This window comes from Schistocerca serialis, chromosome 9 (genome assembly GCF_023864345.2).
Source record: "Schistocerca serialis cubense isolate TAMUIC-IGC-003099 chromosome 9, iqSchSeri2.2, whole genome shotgun sequence".
NCBI classification, from domain to species: Eukaryota; Metazoa; Arthropoda; class Insecta; order Orthoptera; family Acrididae; genus Schistocerca; species Schistocerca serialis.
Window position 1 is genome coordinate 94,561,638 of NC_064646.1, and position 17,741 is coordinate 94,579,378.

Consider the following 17,741-nt stretch of genomic DNA (forward strand, 5'->3'; position numbering starts at 1 on the left):
AAAAGGTTACAGGAGAATATGGGCTTGGGACAAGGAATGAAAGAGGAGAAAGACTAATTGAGTTCTGTAACAAGTTTCAGCTAGTAATAGCGAATACCCTGTTCAAGAATCACAAGAGGAGGAGGTATACGTGGAAAAGGCCGGGAGATACGGGAAGATTTCAATTAGATTACATCATGGTCAGACAGAGATTCCGAAATTAGATACTGGATTGTAAGGCGTACCCAGGAGCAGATATAGACTCAGATCACAATATAGTAGTGATGAAGAGTAGGCTGAAGTTCAAGACATTAGTCAGGAAGAATCAATACGCAAAGAAGTGGGATACGGAAGTACTAAGGAATGACGAGATACGTTTGAAGTTCTCTAACGCTATAGATACAGCAATAAGGAATAGCGCAGCAGGCAGTACAGTTGAAGAGGAATGGACACCTCTAAAATGGACCATCACAGAAGTTGGGAAGGAAAACATAGGTACAAAGAAGGTAGCTGCGAAGAAACCATGGCTAACAGAAGAAATACTTCAGTTGAGTGATGAAAGGAGGAAGTACAAACATGTTCCGGGAAAATCAGGAATACAGAAATACAAGTCGCTGAGGAATGAAATAAATAGGAAGTGCAGGGAAGCTAAGACGAAATGGCTGCAGGAAAAATGTGAAGACATCGAAAAAGGTATGATTATCGGAAGGACAGACTCAGCACACAGGAAAGTGAAAACAACCTTTGGTGACATTAAAAGCAACGGTGGTAACATTATGAGTGCAACGGGAATTCCACTGTTAAATGCAGAGGAGAGAGCAGATAGGTGGAAAGAATACATTGAAAGCCTCTATGAGGGTGAAGATTTGTCTGATGTGATAGAAGAAGAAACAGGAGTCGATTTAGAAGAAATAGGGGATCCAGTATTAGAATCGGAATTTAAAAGAGCTTTGGAGGACTTACGGTCAAATAAGGCAGAAGAGATAGATAACATCCCATCAGAATTTCTAAAATCATTGGGGGAAGTGGCAAAAAAACGACTATTCACATTGGTGTGTAGAATATATGAGTCTGGCGATATACCATCTGACTTTCGGAGAAGCATCATCCACACAATTCCGAAGACGACAAGAGCTGAAACTGCGAGAATTATCGCACAATCAGCTTAACAGCTCATGCATCGATGCTGCTTACAAGAATAATATACAGAAGAATGGAAAAGAAAATTGAGAATGCGCTAGGTGACGATCAGTTTGGCTTTAGGAAAAGTAAAGGGACGAGAGAGGAAATTCTGACGTTACGGCTAATAATGGAAGCAAGGCTAAAGAAAAATCAAGACACTTTCATAGGATTTGTCGACCTGGAAAAAGCGTTCGACAATATAAAATGGTGCAAGCTGTTCGAGATTCTGAAAAAAGTAGGGGTAAGCTATAGGGAGAGACGGGTCATATACAATATGTACAACAACCAAGAGGGAATAATAAGAGTGGACGATCAAGAACGAATTGCTCGTATTAAGAAGGGTGTAAGACAAGGCTGTAGCCTTTCGCCCCTACTCTTCAATCTGTACATCGAGGAAGCAATGATGGAAATAAAAGAAAGGTTCAGGAGTGGAATTAAAATATAAGGTGAAAGGATATCAATGATACGATTCGCTGATGACATTGCTATCCTGAGTGAAAGTGAAGAAGAATAAAATGATCTGCTGAACGGAATGAACAGTCTAATGAGTACACAGTATGCTTTGAGAGTAAATCGGAGAAAGACGAAGGTAATGAGAAGTAGTAGAAATGAGAACAGCGAGAAACTTAACATCAGGATTGATGGTCGCGAAGTCAATGAAGTTAAGGAATTCTGCTACCTAGGCAGTAAAATAACCAATGACGGACGGAGCAAGGAGGACGTCAAAAGCAGACTCGCTATGGCAAAGCCCGCATCTCGTGGTCGTGCGGTAGCGTTCTAGCTTCCCACGCCCGGGTTCCCGGGTTCGATTCCCGGCGGGGTCAGGGATTTTCTCTGCCTCGTGATGGCTGGGTGTTGTGTGCTGTCCTTAGGTTAGTTAGGTTTAAGTAGTTCTAAGTTCTAGGGGACTGATGACCATAGATGTTAAGTCCCATAGTGCTCAGAGCCATTTGAACCTTCGCTATGGCAAAAAAAGCATTTCTGGCCAAGAGAAGTCTACTAATATCAAATACCGGCCTTAATTTGAGGAAGAAATTTCTGAGGATGTACGTCTGGAGTACAGCATTGTATGGTAGTGAAACATGGACTGTGGGAAAACCGGAACAGAAGAGAATCGAAGCATTTGAGATGTGGTGCTATAGACGAATGTTGAAAATTAGGTGGACTGATAAGGTAAGGAATGAGGAGGTTCTACGCCGAATCGGACAGGAAAGGAATATGTGGAAAACACTGATAAGGAGAAGGGACAGGATGATAGGACATCTGCTAAGCCATGAAGGAATGACTTCCATGGTACTAGAAAAAGCTGTAGAGGGCAAAAACTGTAGAGGAAGACAGAGATTGGAATACGTCAAGCAAATAATTGAGGACGTAGGTTGCAAGTGCTACTCTGAGATGAAGAGGTTAGCACGGGAAATAAATTCGTGGCGGGCCGCATCAAACCAGTCAGTAGACTGATGACCAAAAAAAAAGTTCTGAACTTCTGTTCGACGTCCCTTCTTGAAAGCGGGGATGACTTGTGCCCTTTTCCAATCCTTTGGAACGCTACGCTCTTTTAGAGACCTACGGTACACCACTGCAAGAAGGTGGGCAAGTTCCTTCGCGTACTCCGTGTAAAATCGAACTGGTATCCCATCAGGTCCAGCGGCCTTTCCTCTTTTGAGCGATTTTAATTGTTTCTCTATCCCTCTGTCGTCTATTTCGATATCTACCATTTTGTCATCTGTGCGACAAACTAGAGAAGGAACTACAGTGCAGTCTTCCTCTGTGAAACAGCTTTGGAAAAAGACATTTAGTATTTCGGCCTTTAGTCCGTCATCCTCTGTTTCAGTACCATTTTGGTCACAGAGTGTCTGGACGTATTGTTTTGATCCACCTACCGCTTTGATATAAGACCAAAATTTCTTGGGATTTTCTGCCAAGTCAGTACATAGAACTTTACTTTCGAATTCATTGAGCGCCTCTCGCATAGCCCTCCTCACACTACATTTCGCTTCGCGTAATATTTGTTTGTCTGCAAGGCTTTGGCTATGTTTACGTTTGCTGTGAAGTTCCCTTTGCTTCCGCAGCAGTTTTCTAACTCGGTTGTTGTACCACGGTGGCTCTTTTCCATCTCTTACGATCTTGCTTGGCACATACTCATCCAACATATATTGTACGATGGGTTTGAACTTTGTCCACTGATCCTCAACACTATCTGTACTTGAGACAAAACCTTTGTGTTGAGCCGTCAGATACTCTGTAATCTGCTTTTTGTCACTTTTCCTAAACAGAAAAATCTTCCTACCTTTTTCAATATTTCTATTTACGGCTGAAATCATCGATGCAGTAACGCTTTATGATCGCTGGTTCCCTGTTCTGCGTTAACTGTTTCAAATAGTTCGGGTCTGTTTGTCACCAGAAGGTCTAATATGTTATCGTCATGAGTCGGTTCTCTGTTTAACTGCTCAAGGTAGTTTTCAGATAAAGCACTTAAAAAAATTTCACTGGTTTCTTTGTCCCTGCCACCCGTTATGGACGTTTGAGTCTCCCAGTCTATATCCGGCAAATTAAAATCTCCACCCAGAACTATAATATGGTGGGGAAATCTACTCGAAATATTTTCCAAATTATCCTTCAGGTGCTCAGCCACAACAGCTGCTGAGCCAGGTGGCCTATAGAGACATCCAATTACCATGTCTGAGCCTGCTTTAACCGTGATCTTCACCCAAATTATTTCACATTTCGGATCTCCGTCAATTTCCTTCGATACTATTGCACCTCTTATCGTTAGAAACAATCCTCCCCCTTCACTGTCCAGCCTGTCTCTGCGGTATACATTCCAATCTGAGTTTAGGATTTCATTACTGTTTACTTCTGGTTTCAGCCAACTTTCTGTCCCTAGTACTATATGGGCATTGTGACCGTTTATTAATTAGAGCAGTTCTGGGACCTTTCTATAGACACTCCTGCAGTTTACTATTAGCACATTAATATTGTTATTCCCTGTTGCATTTTCCCTGCCGGCCGCGGTGGTCCCGCGGTTAAGGCGCTCAGTCCGGAACCGCGTGACTGCTACGGTCGCAGGTTCGAATCCTGCCTCGGGCATGGATGTGTGTGATGTCCTTAGGTTAGTTAGGTTTAAGTAGTTCTAAGTTCTAGGGGACTGATGACCACAGAAGTCCCATAGTGCTCAGAGCCATTTGAACCATTTTTTGCATTTTCCCTACTCCTACCTCGCCACGTCTCAGGAGGCGTCTTGTCGGGCCTAGGGAGGGAATTCTCTAACCTAAAAATCTCACATGTGCAGTCTACACGTACTCTGCTATGCTTTTAGCCGCTTCCGGTGTTTAGTGCCCGTCTGACCTATTCAGGGGGACCCTACATTTCTCCACCCGATAGCGGAGGTCGCGAAATTTGCACCCCAGATCTCCGCAGAATCGTATGAGCCTCTGGTTTAAGCCTTCTACACGGCTCCAAACCAGAGGACCGCGATCGGTTCTGGGAACGATACTACAAATAGTTAGCTCATATTCCACCCCGCGAGCGAGGCTTTCCGCCTTCACCAATTCCGCCAACCGCCTGTACGAACTGAGGATGACCTCTGAACCCAGACGGCAGGAGTCATTGGTGCCGACATGAGCAACAATTTGCAGTCGGGTGCACCCAGTGCTCTCTATCGCCGCCGGCAGGGCCTCCTCCACATCTCGGATGAGACCCCCCGGCAAGCAGACAGGGTGAACACTGGCCTTCTTCCCCAACCTTTCCGCTATTTCCCTAAGGGGCTCCATCACCCGCCTAACGTTGGAGCTCCCAATATCTAATAAACACCTCCCCCTGTGTGCCTGCTCGGAACTTGCTGAAGGAGCGGCACATGTCCACTCACAGGCAGAGCGGGCGATGCCACACGGCCAGCCTCCACATTGACCCGCCGCCTCGTGCGCCGCGAACGCCGCTGAACCCGCCACTCCCTTTGGGGAGAGGGTGGCCCAACCGCGCTCGGCACCCGCAAAGATGTGCTTCAGCAGACCATCTTCATGCCTTAACTCCAATCGTATACATGATTCATCAGTGACCAACATGTCTAAACCCGATTATTTCAGACTACCTATAACAACAATGTAGTGTGTCCAACAGTCAAGTACCAATTGATCATTGGGCAACATTTCTGAACTGGTTTCCGCAGACTACCTGTAACAACCACGTCGTGGCTCCAACCATCAACTACCAGACTGCCACTGTGGAATCGTGTATACGATTGGAGTTAACCATATCACCGTCAGTTAAGGCCTGAAGATCGTATACTGATGTACCTAAACTGGTAGCCATATGATAAATAACATCGTAAGGATGGATGTAGGCGTTCCATTTTATTATACAAGTGGACGACCGAGAAACCCTTAAACCTCCAATCAGAACGATGAACATACAAAAAAAGGGGAGGTAATCGTCAAAAGCTCGGGATTTTACCCTGACACGGCGTGGCCTGAAGCCCTAGAAAGTTTTATGCAACAGTATCGTCGGCAAAAGACTTCGTTCTTAAAGAAACTGGTGTTATTACTGTTTATAATTTGTTTCAGTTATTTGTTGTTTATACTAGTGATAGATAGGAAGGAAAAACATTCTGGGATAATAACAGCTGTACACACATTTAGGAATGGTGATAGGTATAGTCATTGTTAACAGTAGAAATAGTTATGTTGATGGGGAGTAGTACTGTTTTGGGTGTATTAATGCATATTGGATCATTAGTTGCCAATGTATAGCGAAAAAATGCAGTTCATTGTAATAATTTGTGAGAGTGTGACAAGAGCTTGTGTTTATGTTGTGCTTGATATGCTAAAATGTAATAAGTAAGTAAGTAAATAATATTAAATAAATTTTATATTTCCATTCCGTTCTTTTACGGAACGATTCAGCGAACGTATTAGTTGTATCTAGTATGCTTACGATAGTAAGTACTTCGTAAACGACCTTCTGCTACATATTTCATTCGTACCAAATGTTCAGGACATTTCTAAAAACACTTGTACACGGAGTTTCATACTTACATGTCAGTTCCTCATCAATTAGAATCGCAGCGTTGTTGACGAGGATGTCAACGCCTGACAGATTATCTTTGATCCACTTGAAAGCCGCAAGGATGCTGTCCTCTCTGCTGACGTCCCCTTGCAAAGGGTACAGCTTCCCAGGGGCATCTTTCAGTTCCAGTGCCTGCGCAGACACAAGACACAGCTTTAAAACTTCATCGCTCCGTAAACAACAAATATTTGCAAATTAAAAGCTTACCTCAAAACTAACAGAGGATATGGAATGTATACAAAGGCCAGAGCGAATAGTCGCAGGAGGCCATGACGGAGATGATGAAAGGCCTGTATTGGCGAACGCCTGAACATAGACGCAAACTATTCCATGAGAGACTAGCTAGTAAATTTCCAGAAGCAACTTTAAGAGAGGAATCTGTGAATACACTACAGCCTTCAATGTATCCCTCCCGTAGTGATCGCGAAGGTAGGATGAGATTAACTGCAGCGGGCACATGAGAGCGGAAAAGGCCATTGTAATAGGTAAAATGGAAAGTACCCTCTGCCATGGACTTCACAGTGGTCTGCACATTATGGACGTAGATGTAGATGTAGAAACATTATCAATAAGCTACCAGTCTACTACATAATGCTATTCACACTTACGCCGTCGTGTAAATTGGCAGGAAAGTTGCTACTTTTAGAGAAGATTGCTGCCTCCTCAGTTTTACCATGAACTTTTATGTCATTTAGCCAAGATATCTTATCTATTGGGTGTTTCCGTAAGAGCGTGCAAAAATTTAACAGGACATAGAGAATGCGCGAGTGAACAATTTGAGGTAAGGAACTTGGAGTCGGAGAAGCCAGCTTAACAAGATATTGAAGTAAACTTGTTACCGCTTTGTCTAGCATTACTGTTTTGCAGCTTGTTTACAACTAAATGTGTTAAATATAAACGTAGGCTTCCGCGGCCTTTGTCATAGTCAATAAAATTCTGGCCTCAAACCCAGAAGAATTTTATTGACTACGTACTGTGTTGTTTATTTACTTGTACATTCCTTATTTCCTGAAAGGAAACAAGGAGGACGACTTTGATTACCAGGAAGTCACGATGCCGGTTTTGTTTACTTTACTTGGCCGTAAGGTGGCTCTGTTGTATCGTATTTACATAGTCCCATGACAGAGACCGCTAAGGGTCACGACAGACCCATTCATTACTCAGTGCTGTTCAGAGACGTACAGTACAATACGGTGGAGCAGTACTGGTGTAGTTTCGCACAACTCACTGACCTGCACCTTGCGTATAGGGAAGTATGTTGCAATGCTCTCGCTGCTGAAAGGATGTACAGGGAACGATTTCTTAACAGGCATCATCCGTTACGAGGAGTGTTTATTTCTCTCGATAGATGAATGGGGGAGACTGGTTCATTGGAAAGAAGAAACGATGGACCTGGCAGCGTGAGGATCACACCATGGATATTTGTCAGGATGCGTCAGAATCTTGTTCACCGACGTCATGCTTGCATTGAGGTTGGTTTCAGTACATATTATAAGATACAGCACAAATGGTACGTTCATTGTGTCAATGATGGTATTTGCAGCTAACTGTAACGAATGTAAATAAAAAAGCAACGGCCTTGCCGCAGTGGATACACCGGTTCCCGTCAGATCACCGAAGTTAAGTGCTTCGGGCATAGCCGGCACTTGGATGGGTGACCATCCGGGCCACCATGCATTTCTCGGATTGCACTCAGCCTCGTGATGCCAATTGAGGAGCTACTCGACCGAATAGTAGCGGTTGCGGCCACAGAAAGCCATAACGACCGGGAGAGTGGTGTGCTAACCACACGCCCCTCCTATCCGCATCCTCAGCTGAGGATGACATGGCAGTCGGATAGTCCCGATGGCCCACTTGTGAACTGAAGACGGAGTGCAATGTAAATAAAAAAGTACACAGTACTGTGATTTTATTCCTAATATCTACTTAATCATGATTCTCTGACCCGAGGTTCCCTACCTCAAATTGTTCAGTGGAGCATTCTGTATGTCCTATCAAATTTTTACACGATCTTACGGAGACAGCCTGTAGATATTATGTTGAAAGATATTATGTAGAAAGATATACAATGCCTATAGGTAAACTGAAAGAAGAAGAAGCACCAAGAATGGAAAACTCAAAGGTAGAAGGAGTATAAAGAGGGGCTAGACAAGATAAATGAACTTGAAGGTAATATTATACAAAGAGGACAGGTATTAAGCTGAGATGGAAGATATGATGCTGCCAGCAGACTTCAACAGAGCAGTGAAAGACGTAAATCGGAAGAACTCCCCCCCCCCCCCCCCCAATGCTGTAGATGACACTCTGTCAGATCTGCTGATATCGTTGGGAGAGCTAGCCATGACGAAATTATTCCACCTCCTGTGCAAGATGTGTGGGACAGGCGGAATACCCTCAGACTTCACCAAATAATTGCCATTCCAAAGAAAGCTGGTGTTGTGAGGTGTGAATATCACCGAACTATCAGTCTTATAAGTCATGACTCAAAATTCTAACACGAATTCTTTACAGAAGAATGCGAAAACTGGCAGGAACCGATGTCGGGGAAGATCAGTTTGGATTCCAGAAACTCGTAGGATCATGCGACGCAGTACTGACCCTACTGCTTGTCTTGGAAGATAGATTAAGGAAAGGCAACCCAATGTTTATAGCATTTGTAGAGTTAGGGAAAGCTTTTGAAAACATAGTAGGGGTTAGTGAAGTCAAATCCACAGAGGTCAAGGATTTCTGTCAGATGAGTACAGGGTAATATCAACAGCAGAAAATGCTATAACGGATGTACGCAGAGATTCGGAAGTCATATACGAGATTGTAAGGCGCCTCCGAGAGCAGATATAGATTCAGATCAGAATTTAGAAGTCATGAAGAGTAGGCTGAAGCTTAAGGGCCTTAACATTATGACGCTATTGTAATTCCACTGTAAAATGCAGAGGACAGAGCAGACAGATGGAAAAAGTACATTGAAGGCCTCGGTGAGGGTGAGGATTTATCTGATGACGTGATACAAAAAGAAACAGGAATCGATAGAGAAGAAATATGGGATCCATTATTAGAATCTAAAATCATTGCGGGAAGTGGCAACAAAACGATTATTCACATTGGTGTGTAGAATGTATCAGACTGAAAAAATATCATCCACACAGTTCCCAATGTTGCAAGAGTTGACAAGTAAGAGGACTATCGCACAATTCGCTGATAACCTTGCTATTCTCAGTGAAAGTGAAGAAGAAGTACAAGGTGTGGTGAATGGAATGAACAGTCTAATGAGTACAGAATATGGATTGAGAGTAAAACGAGGAAAGACGAAAGTAATGAGAAGTAGCAGAAATGAGAACAGCGACGGTTTTAACATCACAATTGGAGCTCACAGAGCAGATAAAGAATTCTGCTACCTAGGCAGCGAAGTAGCCCATGATACATGGAACAAGAAGGACATACAAAGCATCACAGCAGTGGCAAAATGGCTTTTTTCCTGGACAAGAGAAGTCTGCCAGTTGTAAGACGTCATGGTCTCCTGACCTTCACTGCTTACATATTCCGCCCTCAAAATAATATTCCACACATCAAGACGCTTCATTCGAACTGAAACTAGATAAGATAAAGTCCATATTGTATGAATTCATGTAAATGATGTGCAAATAACAAGTAAGCGCACCGGGGTTGAAATACTCGAGGCTGGTGTACACACATACATTCCAGACACGATAGCCACAGGAGCTTTTAGTTCGGGAGCGAAACCGCACAATGGGACGCCGGTCCCTTCAGAGGACGACTCAGCCTGTCTATGTAGGCTGGTGACCGCCCGTGGAGTCGACAGCGTTTGCCCGAGGGAAAGGAGGAACGCCCCCGTGTTCGGCTTAAAAGCAAATTCCGCTACATTGTGTGGGAGCGGCCAGCCTACGCATTCTTTGCACATAGCACGCAGTTTCAGAGATTTTTACAGGGAGACAGCAAAAACCAAACGCCAATGCTACAGATTTCCGGATTGGTCGCCTTAAACGAAACGTCGTCCTCCTGTTTTAGAGGAGCAATGCTGGTTGCAGACGATATTTCTGACGCCTTGAGCTGAAGGAGTAATGGAAGAGACCGAAAGATATACCCCTTCACGTCTGGCATGGAGAGGGGCCGTTCCGGTGTCGCTCTTGGAGCGAGAACACGTAACGAGAGCGTTTGCGCTCGTACGTGTACTGAAAGAGCGAGGAACAAGTCTCTCCTCAGTACTTCACTGGGAGAGCTCCTCTGTTGAGAGCGAATCGAAGTGCGACTCTATACTGAGTCCTTGCGATTAAGCATTGTTCACTGTGTTGGTCGACATACTTATTGTGCGGTGTGAGCGGACAGAATTATACTTAAACGCCTGGGAGAGAATTTTTGAGTGGCTTCGCAGTGGACTGGTTATCTGACCGGTGTACCATGCCAATAGTTAAACTAGGGGCGAATAGGAGTCCTTGACTTCATCAAGGCATAGGGAGAGTTTGAATGGCGAAGGTCAATCCGGATAGAACGACAGTTATCTTATTTGTCAGCAGCGAGTGGCGCAGACAGCAGTCATCGCAACTTACAGTATTGTGCGCTACAGCTATTGCGAGCCCCATATTTCCTCCACAACAGTACCCTTCACTGAATTTCACATGCGACAGCCTCGACCGTACCTAGCAACTTTCTAACGAATGATTATTCAAGTTGAGTAGGCATGGCTCTCAGCCATTCTGCCAAGTCAATAACAATCTTAAACTTTGTATAGAAATTTCATTAGCGAATCCTGTCCTTGAGAGGTAACTTCACATTCCGAAAAGAACCAGGATATAGCTTGTTCAATTAATAACTAAAAGTGCCATTGTGATTTCTCAAAATTTTTGCAAAATAAATAATAATTTTCGTTAGTTCCGTGTTTTTCTTACACTAACTAGCACTACACCAGTACCCAAGTGTCCCACTAGTTACGTAAGAAATTTTGTGAATGTTTTTGTCATTTCCTTACAGCAGACGACTCCAGACGATATTTATTGCTGAAAATTTTTCAGGCATCTCTCTTTAGAACGTTAGGAGCGTCTGTCTGACTTCTGTAGTAGTGTGGGGGTGGAAATTACATCTTGGAGGAGCCACAGGGTAAAGGGTACATCTCTGATTAATCAGTTGCGCAAAATAAGAGAAGATCAACCCCACGCTCACAGAAAATGGCGACCCTGCCACGATAGGTAAAATAGGTAAGCTACCAGGATAGGAAAGCGTCAGCATAGTTAGGTACAGCAGGTCGCAGCAGTAGCACTTTGAATAATTTTCTTTCATGTATTAAAGAGCTACTTTCAAAGATTGGGATCAGAATAGATACAGGTAGTGAAGGAAGCAGAATTGTAGAGAAAAGGGCGTGTGTTATTGTGTTGGAAAATTTTGAATTTTTTTTAAGATTTTTGTGTAGCTGTTAGGGCATAGGATTTTCAGGTGATAGGCACAGACTCAGAGACGTAATGTGATGCAGCATCATATAAGTTAGAATTAAGAAATAACATTTTACTCCCTTTTAAAGCTCACAGGTAGAGATTGGAGACTGTAGCAGAGCAGACAGAACATTAGCCGAGAGGTCACGACGTTGTTGTTGGTTCAACCAACTGCTAAGTGGTCGTACAGTTTTGTGTAGACAGGGTTGTGGTGTGTTGAAAGAATTTCCATGTTAACGAGAGCACAAGCCAAAAGGTTACGTGAGAAACAGCAAGAAGTCAAGATGGGGGAGAATCAACCAGATAGACAGCAAGTAAACGAGCTTATTGACAATAGGACAGAAGGTGAATATGAGAATAGGACAGACGGTGAATCAGAGAATAGGACAGTGGGGGAGCTGCAGAATCAGCAGGCGCAGTTAGACTGGGATGAAACTGAGACAGATCAGACAGATGGGAATCGAGGGGACGAGAACATCAAATTTCCAGAATATGAAATCCCAGGTAGGGCACATTCTGAGCCAGAAATAGACAGATCACGTAGGAAATGGCAAAGATTAGAAGCGAAAAGAGCACAGGAAACGCGTTTGTTTGCCGCATATTCAGGGACAGAATACGCGTCAATACAGTCAATGAACCGGAAGTTAGCCAACGTTCAAAGAGAAGTAGACAGTGAGGAAGAGGGGGGACATTTAGAATACGTCGAACCTATCGTACACATTCTAAATATGCCTAAACAACAGATACAGGATTTTGCGGAGTTACGAGCGCCACGAAAAGGTTCCGTAACAGACGCAACTGTACCTGAAAACACAAGACATTCACAACAGAGAGGGCAGAATGCGGAGTTGTTTGCGCCACGTAATGGTTCAATGACAAACTTAAATAGTCCTCAATACAGACACCATGGGTTATTGTAGTTATCAAACTTAGAAACGCCACAGCATAGCCCAGTAAACGACGTAACAGACAGAATAGAAAATACATAGTAAAATACATAGTTCAGCAGAAGGTAGTGTTACAGGACAGGACGCGATCATGGAGATGTTACAAAAAATGAATGCTAGTATGACGAAACAGAATACACAGATAACAAAACAGTATCAGAAATTGAAACAGGATAATCAGATATTAAAACAGGACAATCAGATCCAACAATATAATCAGAACTTGAGACAAGAGATTAAGACACAAATCCAACAGGTTAAAATCCAGATGGATCGCCAGAATTGATAGTCAGATCCCTCAGATAAACAAAGACGCGAAAGAATCTAGAGAAAGAATTCAGGTACTAACACAAGGTCAGCAGCAATTTCGCACTGACGTGGACAAGGTCCCATTGGACATCGTAAACTTTGACAAAAAGGTGGAACGTTTTACGAAAAAAGCCGCTCGAACAGCAATACAAATTTCGGAAGAACAAGCAATTCAAAGCTAGGTCGCAAAGGTTGCACTGAAAAAATTTGATCAGCGGATCAATAAAATAGAACTTAAAAACATAGATCAGTTTGAAAAGCTTCGAACAGAGTTGATACAAACTATCGAAGAAAAGATCGAGACCGATTACACCTGTAGCGAAACAACTGACACGTCAAGCGTTAATTCAGTACACGAACACGCGCCGTCTAAGAAAGTTCAAATAGAACCAAGGCTAGACGTAACACTCGCACAGAAATCGAAACAGAAAACTCCGATTAAAGTAATACATGACATGCCACAGGACCAGGCACAGTATCTAGATAAACGCAATACATACATTCAGCCGATACCAATCGAAAGACAGACAACTGAACCAGTAAATCCAATGACACAACATAATAGCAGCACAGGTACTAACGATACCGCGAACGACGAGAGTAGAAACACACGAACAACACTTTTGTTCACCAATGATACGATATGACGCGGATATCAGTCAGGAAATTGTGAATAGGCAGACAGGCAGTAGATTACCAGAGAATAAACACGACGACACAAGCAGTGGCAGATTATTTGAGCCCATGAATCAGCCACAGACCGGAGTTATGAGCAGATATGATACAGACCACTTCCTTACAGTCAGAAAATTTCAACATTTCAAGGAAGAAGACGGTAGCTTGAAAGCACGCACATTCATCGACCAGTTTCAAGTAGGCTTACCAAACCACTGGAACGCAGCTCACAAACTTGACTTCATTTGTGCAGACATGTCGACGGCCGGAGTGGCCGAGCGGTTCTAGGCGCTACAGTCTGAAACCGCGCGACCGCCACGGTCGCAGGTTCGAATCCTGCCTCGGGCATGGATGCGTTTGATGTGCTTAGGTTGGTTAGGTTTAAGTAGTTCTAAGTTCTAGGGGACTGATGACCACAGCAGTTAAGTCCCATAGTGCTCAGAGCCATTTGAACCATTGTTTTAACACATGTCAGGGACAGTAGCAGAGGTGATGCAAAAGATCGCGGCTACCTGTACGTCATACCTACAGTTCAGAACAGCATTGCTCGAAAGAAATTGGTCTTAGGAGGCGCAAAACAAAATTAAATAAGAGTTACTTCAAATGACACCATATGAAAACTTAAGAGAGAAAAGCGTGGTAAAATTCTTTGACACAATGGACAAAAAGAATCAATGCCTAGACAAACCATACAGTAACGGAGAGCTGATACGTCTATGTAGAATGAAATTACCGGTAAAGCATCAACAGGTGACAGTAGGAAAAAATGAAAATACCGAAGAATTCAAGGAGGTTTTAAGGGAACTTGAATTTATGTTTAAAGAAGACGAGGTGAAAGAAAAAAGAAAGGAAAGGGAACAGCAAAAGGAAAGGACTAGGAACGAATATTCCAATAATAATAATCGTAATCCTAACACCAAAAATTTCAGGAGACAGTGGCACAATGGAGACAATTGGCATAGAAACGATAACCAGAATAATTGGTGCCGAAATAGGAACGGTAATGGACACTCATACAGTGGCGGATAGGAATCAAAATGCTAAAGGTCAAGGGTGCTTTGAAAGAGGTCAGGATGTTAGAAACAGCAACTGGCAGAGCAAGGCGCGAATAACTACCGAGGAAATTATGATCCACAGAGACAAGAACAACACAGCAAAGGGAAACCAGAAGTAGAAATCAGGCCACCAAATCCTGAAAAACGTAAAGATTGACGGGAAAATCCGGGAGACGTTAGGCAAACTGACGTCCATTCATTAAGACAGTCAAAAAAGGACATGTTTTGGAAGTAGCTAGATCAAAATTAGAAAAAACTGAAAATAGTCAAAATTCAGACAAACAGGGACTTACGAAAATTTCCGACAAAGAGTCAGCACCAGATACACTCGATTTAAACTACATAGCTTGGGAAAACAGCGTAGAATGGGAAAATTCTGAAAGCGAGGATGAACTGCCACCACTTCCGTGTATTAAAGAATTAAGCGACGAAGAATTGCTAACCGGACTTAGCAATATATTTGACGAGAAGCAAGTAAACGGACGCGATAAAACAGAGCAGAGTATCCTAGATAAAAACAAAACACAGACGCCACAAACACAAAAGACGTTTAATATGTACAACATGGGTGACTATGAGGAGATAGAGAGAGAGAGAGAGAGTACATTTGGGAATGTTTGGAAATGAAATAAAAGGAGAGACAGGAGCTCGAAAACAGACGAAAAGAGGTAGATAGGTCGCAAACGGTTTTGCTCACGGAGTTAACACCAAAGCAAACACGAACACAAAGGGAATGTACAATTATCCACAGGTTAAGCAATGAATCTATAGCAGAGGATTTGATGCAAGAAAAGGAAATCGTAACATCCACAATTATACAACCCATATTAAAGATAAACATTGGTGAAATCACGACACAAGCAATCATAGATAGTGGGAATCAAGTGACGGCTATATCAGAAAGCCTATTTGAAAGGTGCAATAGAGAGAAAGAATTACCGATTTTAAGGACAAAAAGGATAAGAGTTTTTGGAGCCTTAGGAAAAATTGCAACAGAGGTGAAACATGCCAAGGTTACGAATTTGAAAACAATTTTATAATAGTACCAAAACTTATGGCTGATATGATAATCGGTGTAGATTTCATTAATGGGCGTAAGGTTCACATTTGCATACCACAAGGCTTCGTAGATGATGTAATACTATATTTTATTCAAACTTTGAACGATGAAACAGAACAGGGAAAAGTAAAGCAATTGCATTTAAGTCAAAAAGGGAACGAAATAGAGGAGGAGAGACACCCTAGATATAAGTTTGAGGAAAACCTTGACCCACTCCCACCAAAAATAATAGAAGAAATTCATCAAGAAATTAGTAAGAAGATAGAGGAAACAGATGATATTTCGCTCCACGATAAAAAAAATTTAGCAGGCATACTGAGATCACATGCGGAGGTATTTGCACCAAAACAGGTACCATTAAAGATTTTCAATACAAATTTGAGGTCAAAGATCATAAACCCTTTTGTGTTCCACCTTATTCCATACCATATAGTTATCGAGAGCAAGTATTTCTTGAAATCAGAAAAATTTTCGATGATGACATAATTGAACCCGCCAAGTCACCATATAATTAACCCATACACGTTGTAAGTAAGAAGGATGGGATCATACGTTTGGTACTCGATTCAAGACAAATAAATACAATTATAACAGATAGACCAGAGAAATTGGAAGAGTTGATTCAGAAGTTTCATGGAGTACAGATTTTTTCATCCATCGATTTGCGTTCAAGTTTTTGGCAAGTCTGTTGACTTCTGTAATAGTGTGGTGGTGGAAATTGCATCTTGCAGGAGCCACAGGGTAGAGGATACATCTCAGATCAATCCGTTGCGCAAAATAACAGAAGATCAACCCCACGCTCACACAGTATCGAACAGAAGTTTTAGGTTGAGGAAGAAATTGCTGAGAAAGTACGGTTCGAGCACAGCATTGTAAGGCAGTGAGACGTGGACTATGGGACCGGAACAAAACAGACACATTTCAGGTGTGGTGTTGCAGAAGAGTAAATCAGGAGAACCGATGAAATAAGGAAGCGGAAGTTTTCCGCAGAATCGGCGAGGAATGGAATACATGGAAAACACTGACAAGAGAAGGGACATTAGGACAGGACATCCGTTACGACATCAGGGAATAACCTTCATGGCATTACAGGGAGCTGTAGAGGGTGTAAGCTGCGGAGAAACACGGAGAGTGGGCTACATCCAGTAAATAATTGAGGAAGTAGGTTGGAAGTTTGAAACGTCCCTTTAGAAAAATTTATGCATGACTGTGCTTTAACTGATACACAATATTTTTTTTAGCGCAACGCAATCTGACTTTCAGAAATCCCTACAAAAGAATGGCCATGACTAACATTAACCTATACGTTTCACAAATCACTTACCTCACAAAAATCGTGGTTACTCGAACTACTGCAATACAGCGAGCGCCACTACTGCCAGCTAAATAACAGATTCAAACTAAGGATGGCACTAACTACTGATAGGCATAGTTAGCAAATGAAAGATTTTAATAGAGAACAAACAATGTATTTACCTTAATATCATCAAGTCATAATTTATATAGGAGTTCATAACATCCATTCTTACAAATATCAAAACTCCGCCATTTCTCTCTCCACATCCACCACTACCGGCGGCTCACCTCCAACTGCGCAACGCTACGCGCTGTTCACATCCAGCTGCCGCTGCCCAACACTACAATGGCATACAACAATGCAAACTAGCCACAGACTGCACACAGCACATACAGAGCGCTACGTGGCGTTACCAATAAGGAAACATAAACAGCCTACTTACAAGTTTTACTTTGATATGAAAAGGTTGGCACAGCAGAGGAATTCGTAACAGGTCGCATCAAACCAGTCAGAAGACGACTAAGATAAAAAGAGAAAATATAAACTACAGGGCAGTTATAAGAGTCGAGAGGCATGAAGGGATGTGGTGGGTGAGGACGAATTGCAACAAGGTTGGAGCTGTCCCAGATGTTATTGAATCTGTACAATGAGCAAGCATTAAAGAAATCCAAAGAAAAATTGGAAGTAAGAATTTAAGTCCAAGGAGAAGAAAGAAAAATCTTTGAGATTCTTTCAGAG

The 17,741-nt window shown here is 42.6% G+C and overlaps 1 protein-coding gene across 5 annotated transcripts in view; it reads right to left on the bottom strand.

The window, feature by feature from the left end:
- LOC126418908 (dehydrogenase/reductase SDR family member 11-like) overlaps nucleotides 1-17,741 on the bottom strand; it is a 290,829-nt gene that overhangs the window by 266,027 nt on the left and 7,061 nt on the right. For all 5 annotated transcript variants that reach the window (XM_050085929.1, XM_050085926.1, XM_050085930.1 and 2 more), the window contains exon 2: nucleotides 6,192-6,354. In XM_050085929.1, coding sequence (XP_049941886.1) covers nucleotides 6,192-6,354 — 163 coding nt within the window. The remainder of the gene's footprint in view (nucleotides 1-6,191; nucleotides 6,355-17,741) is intronic.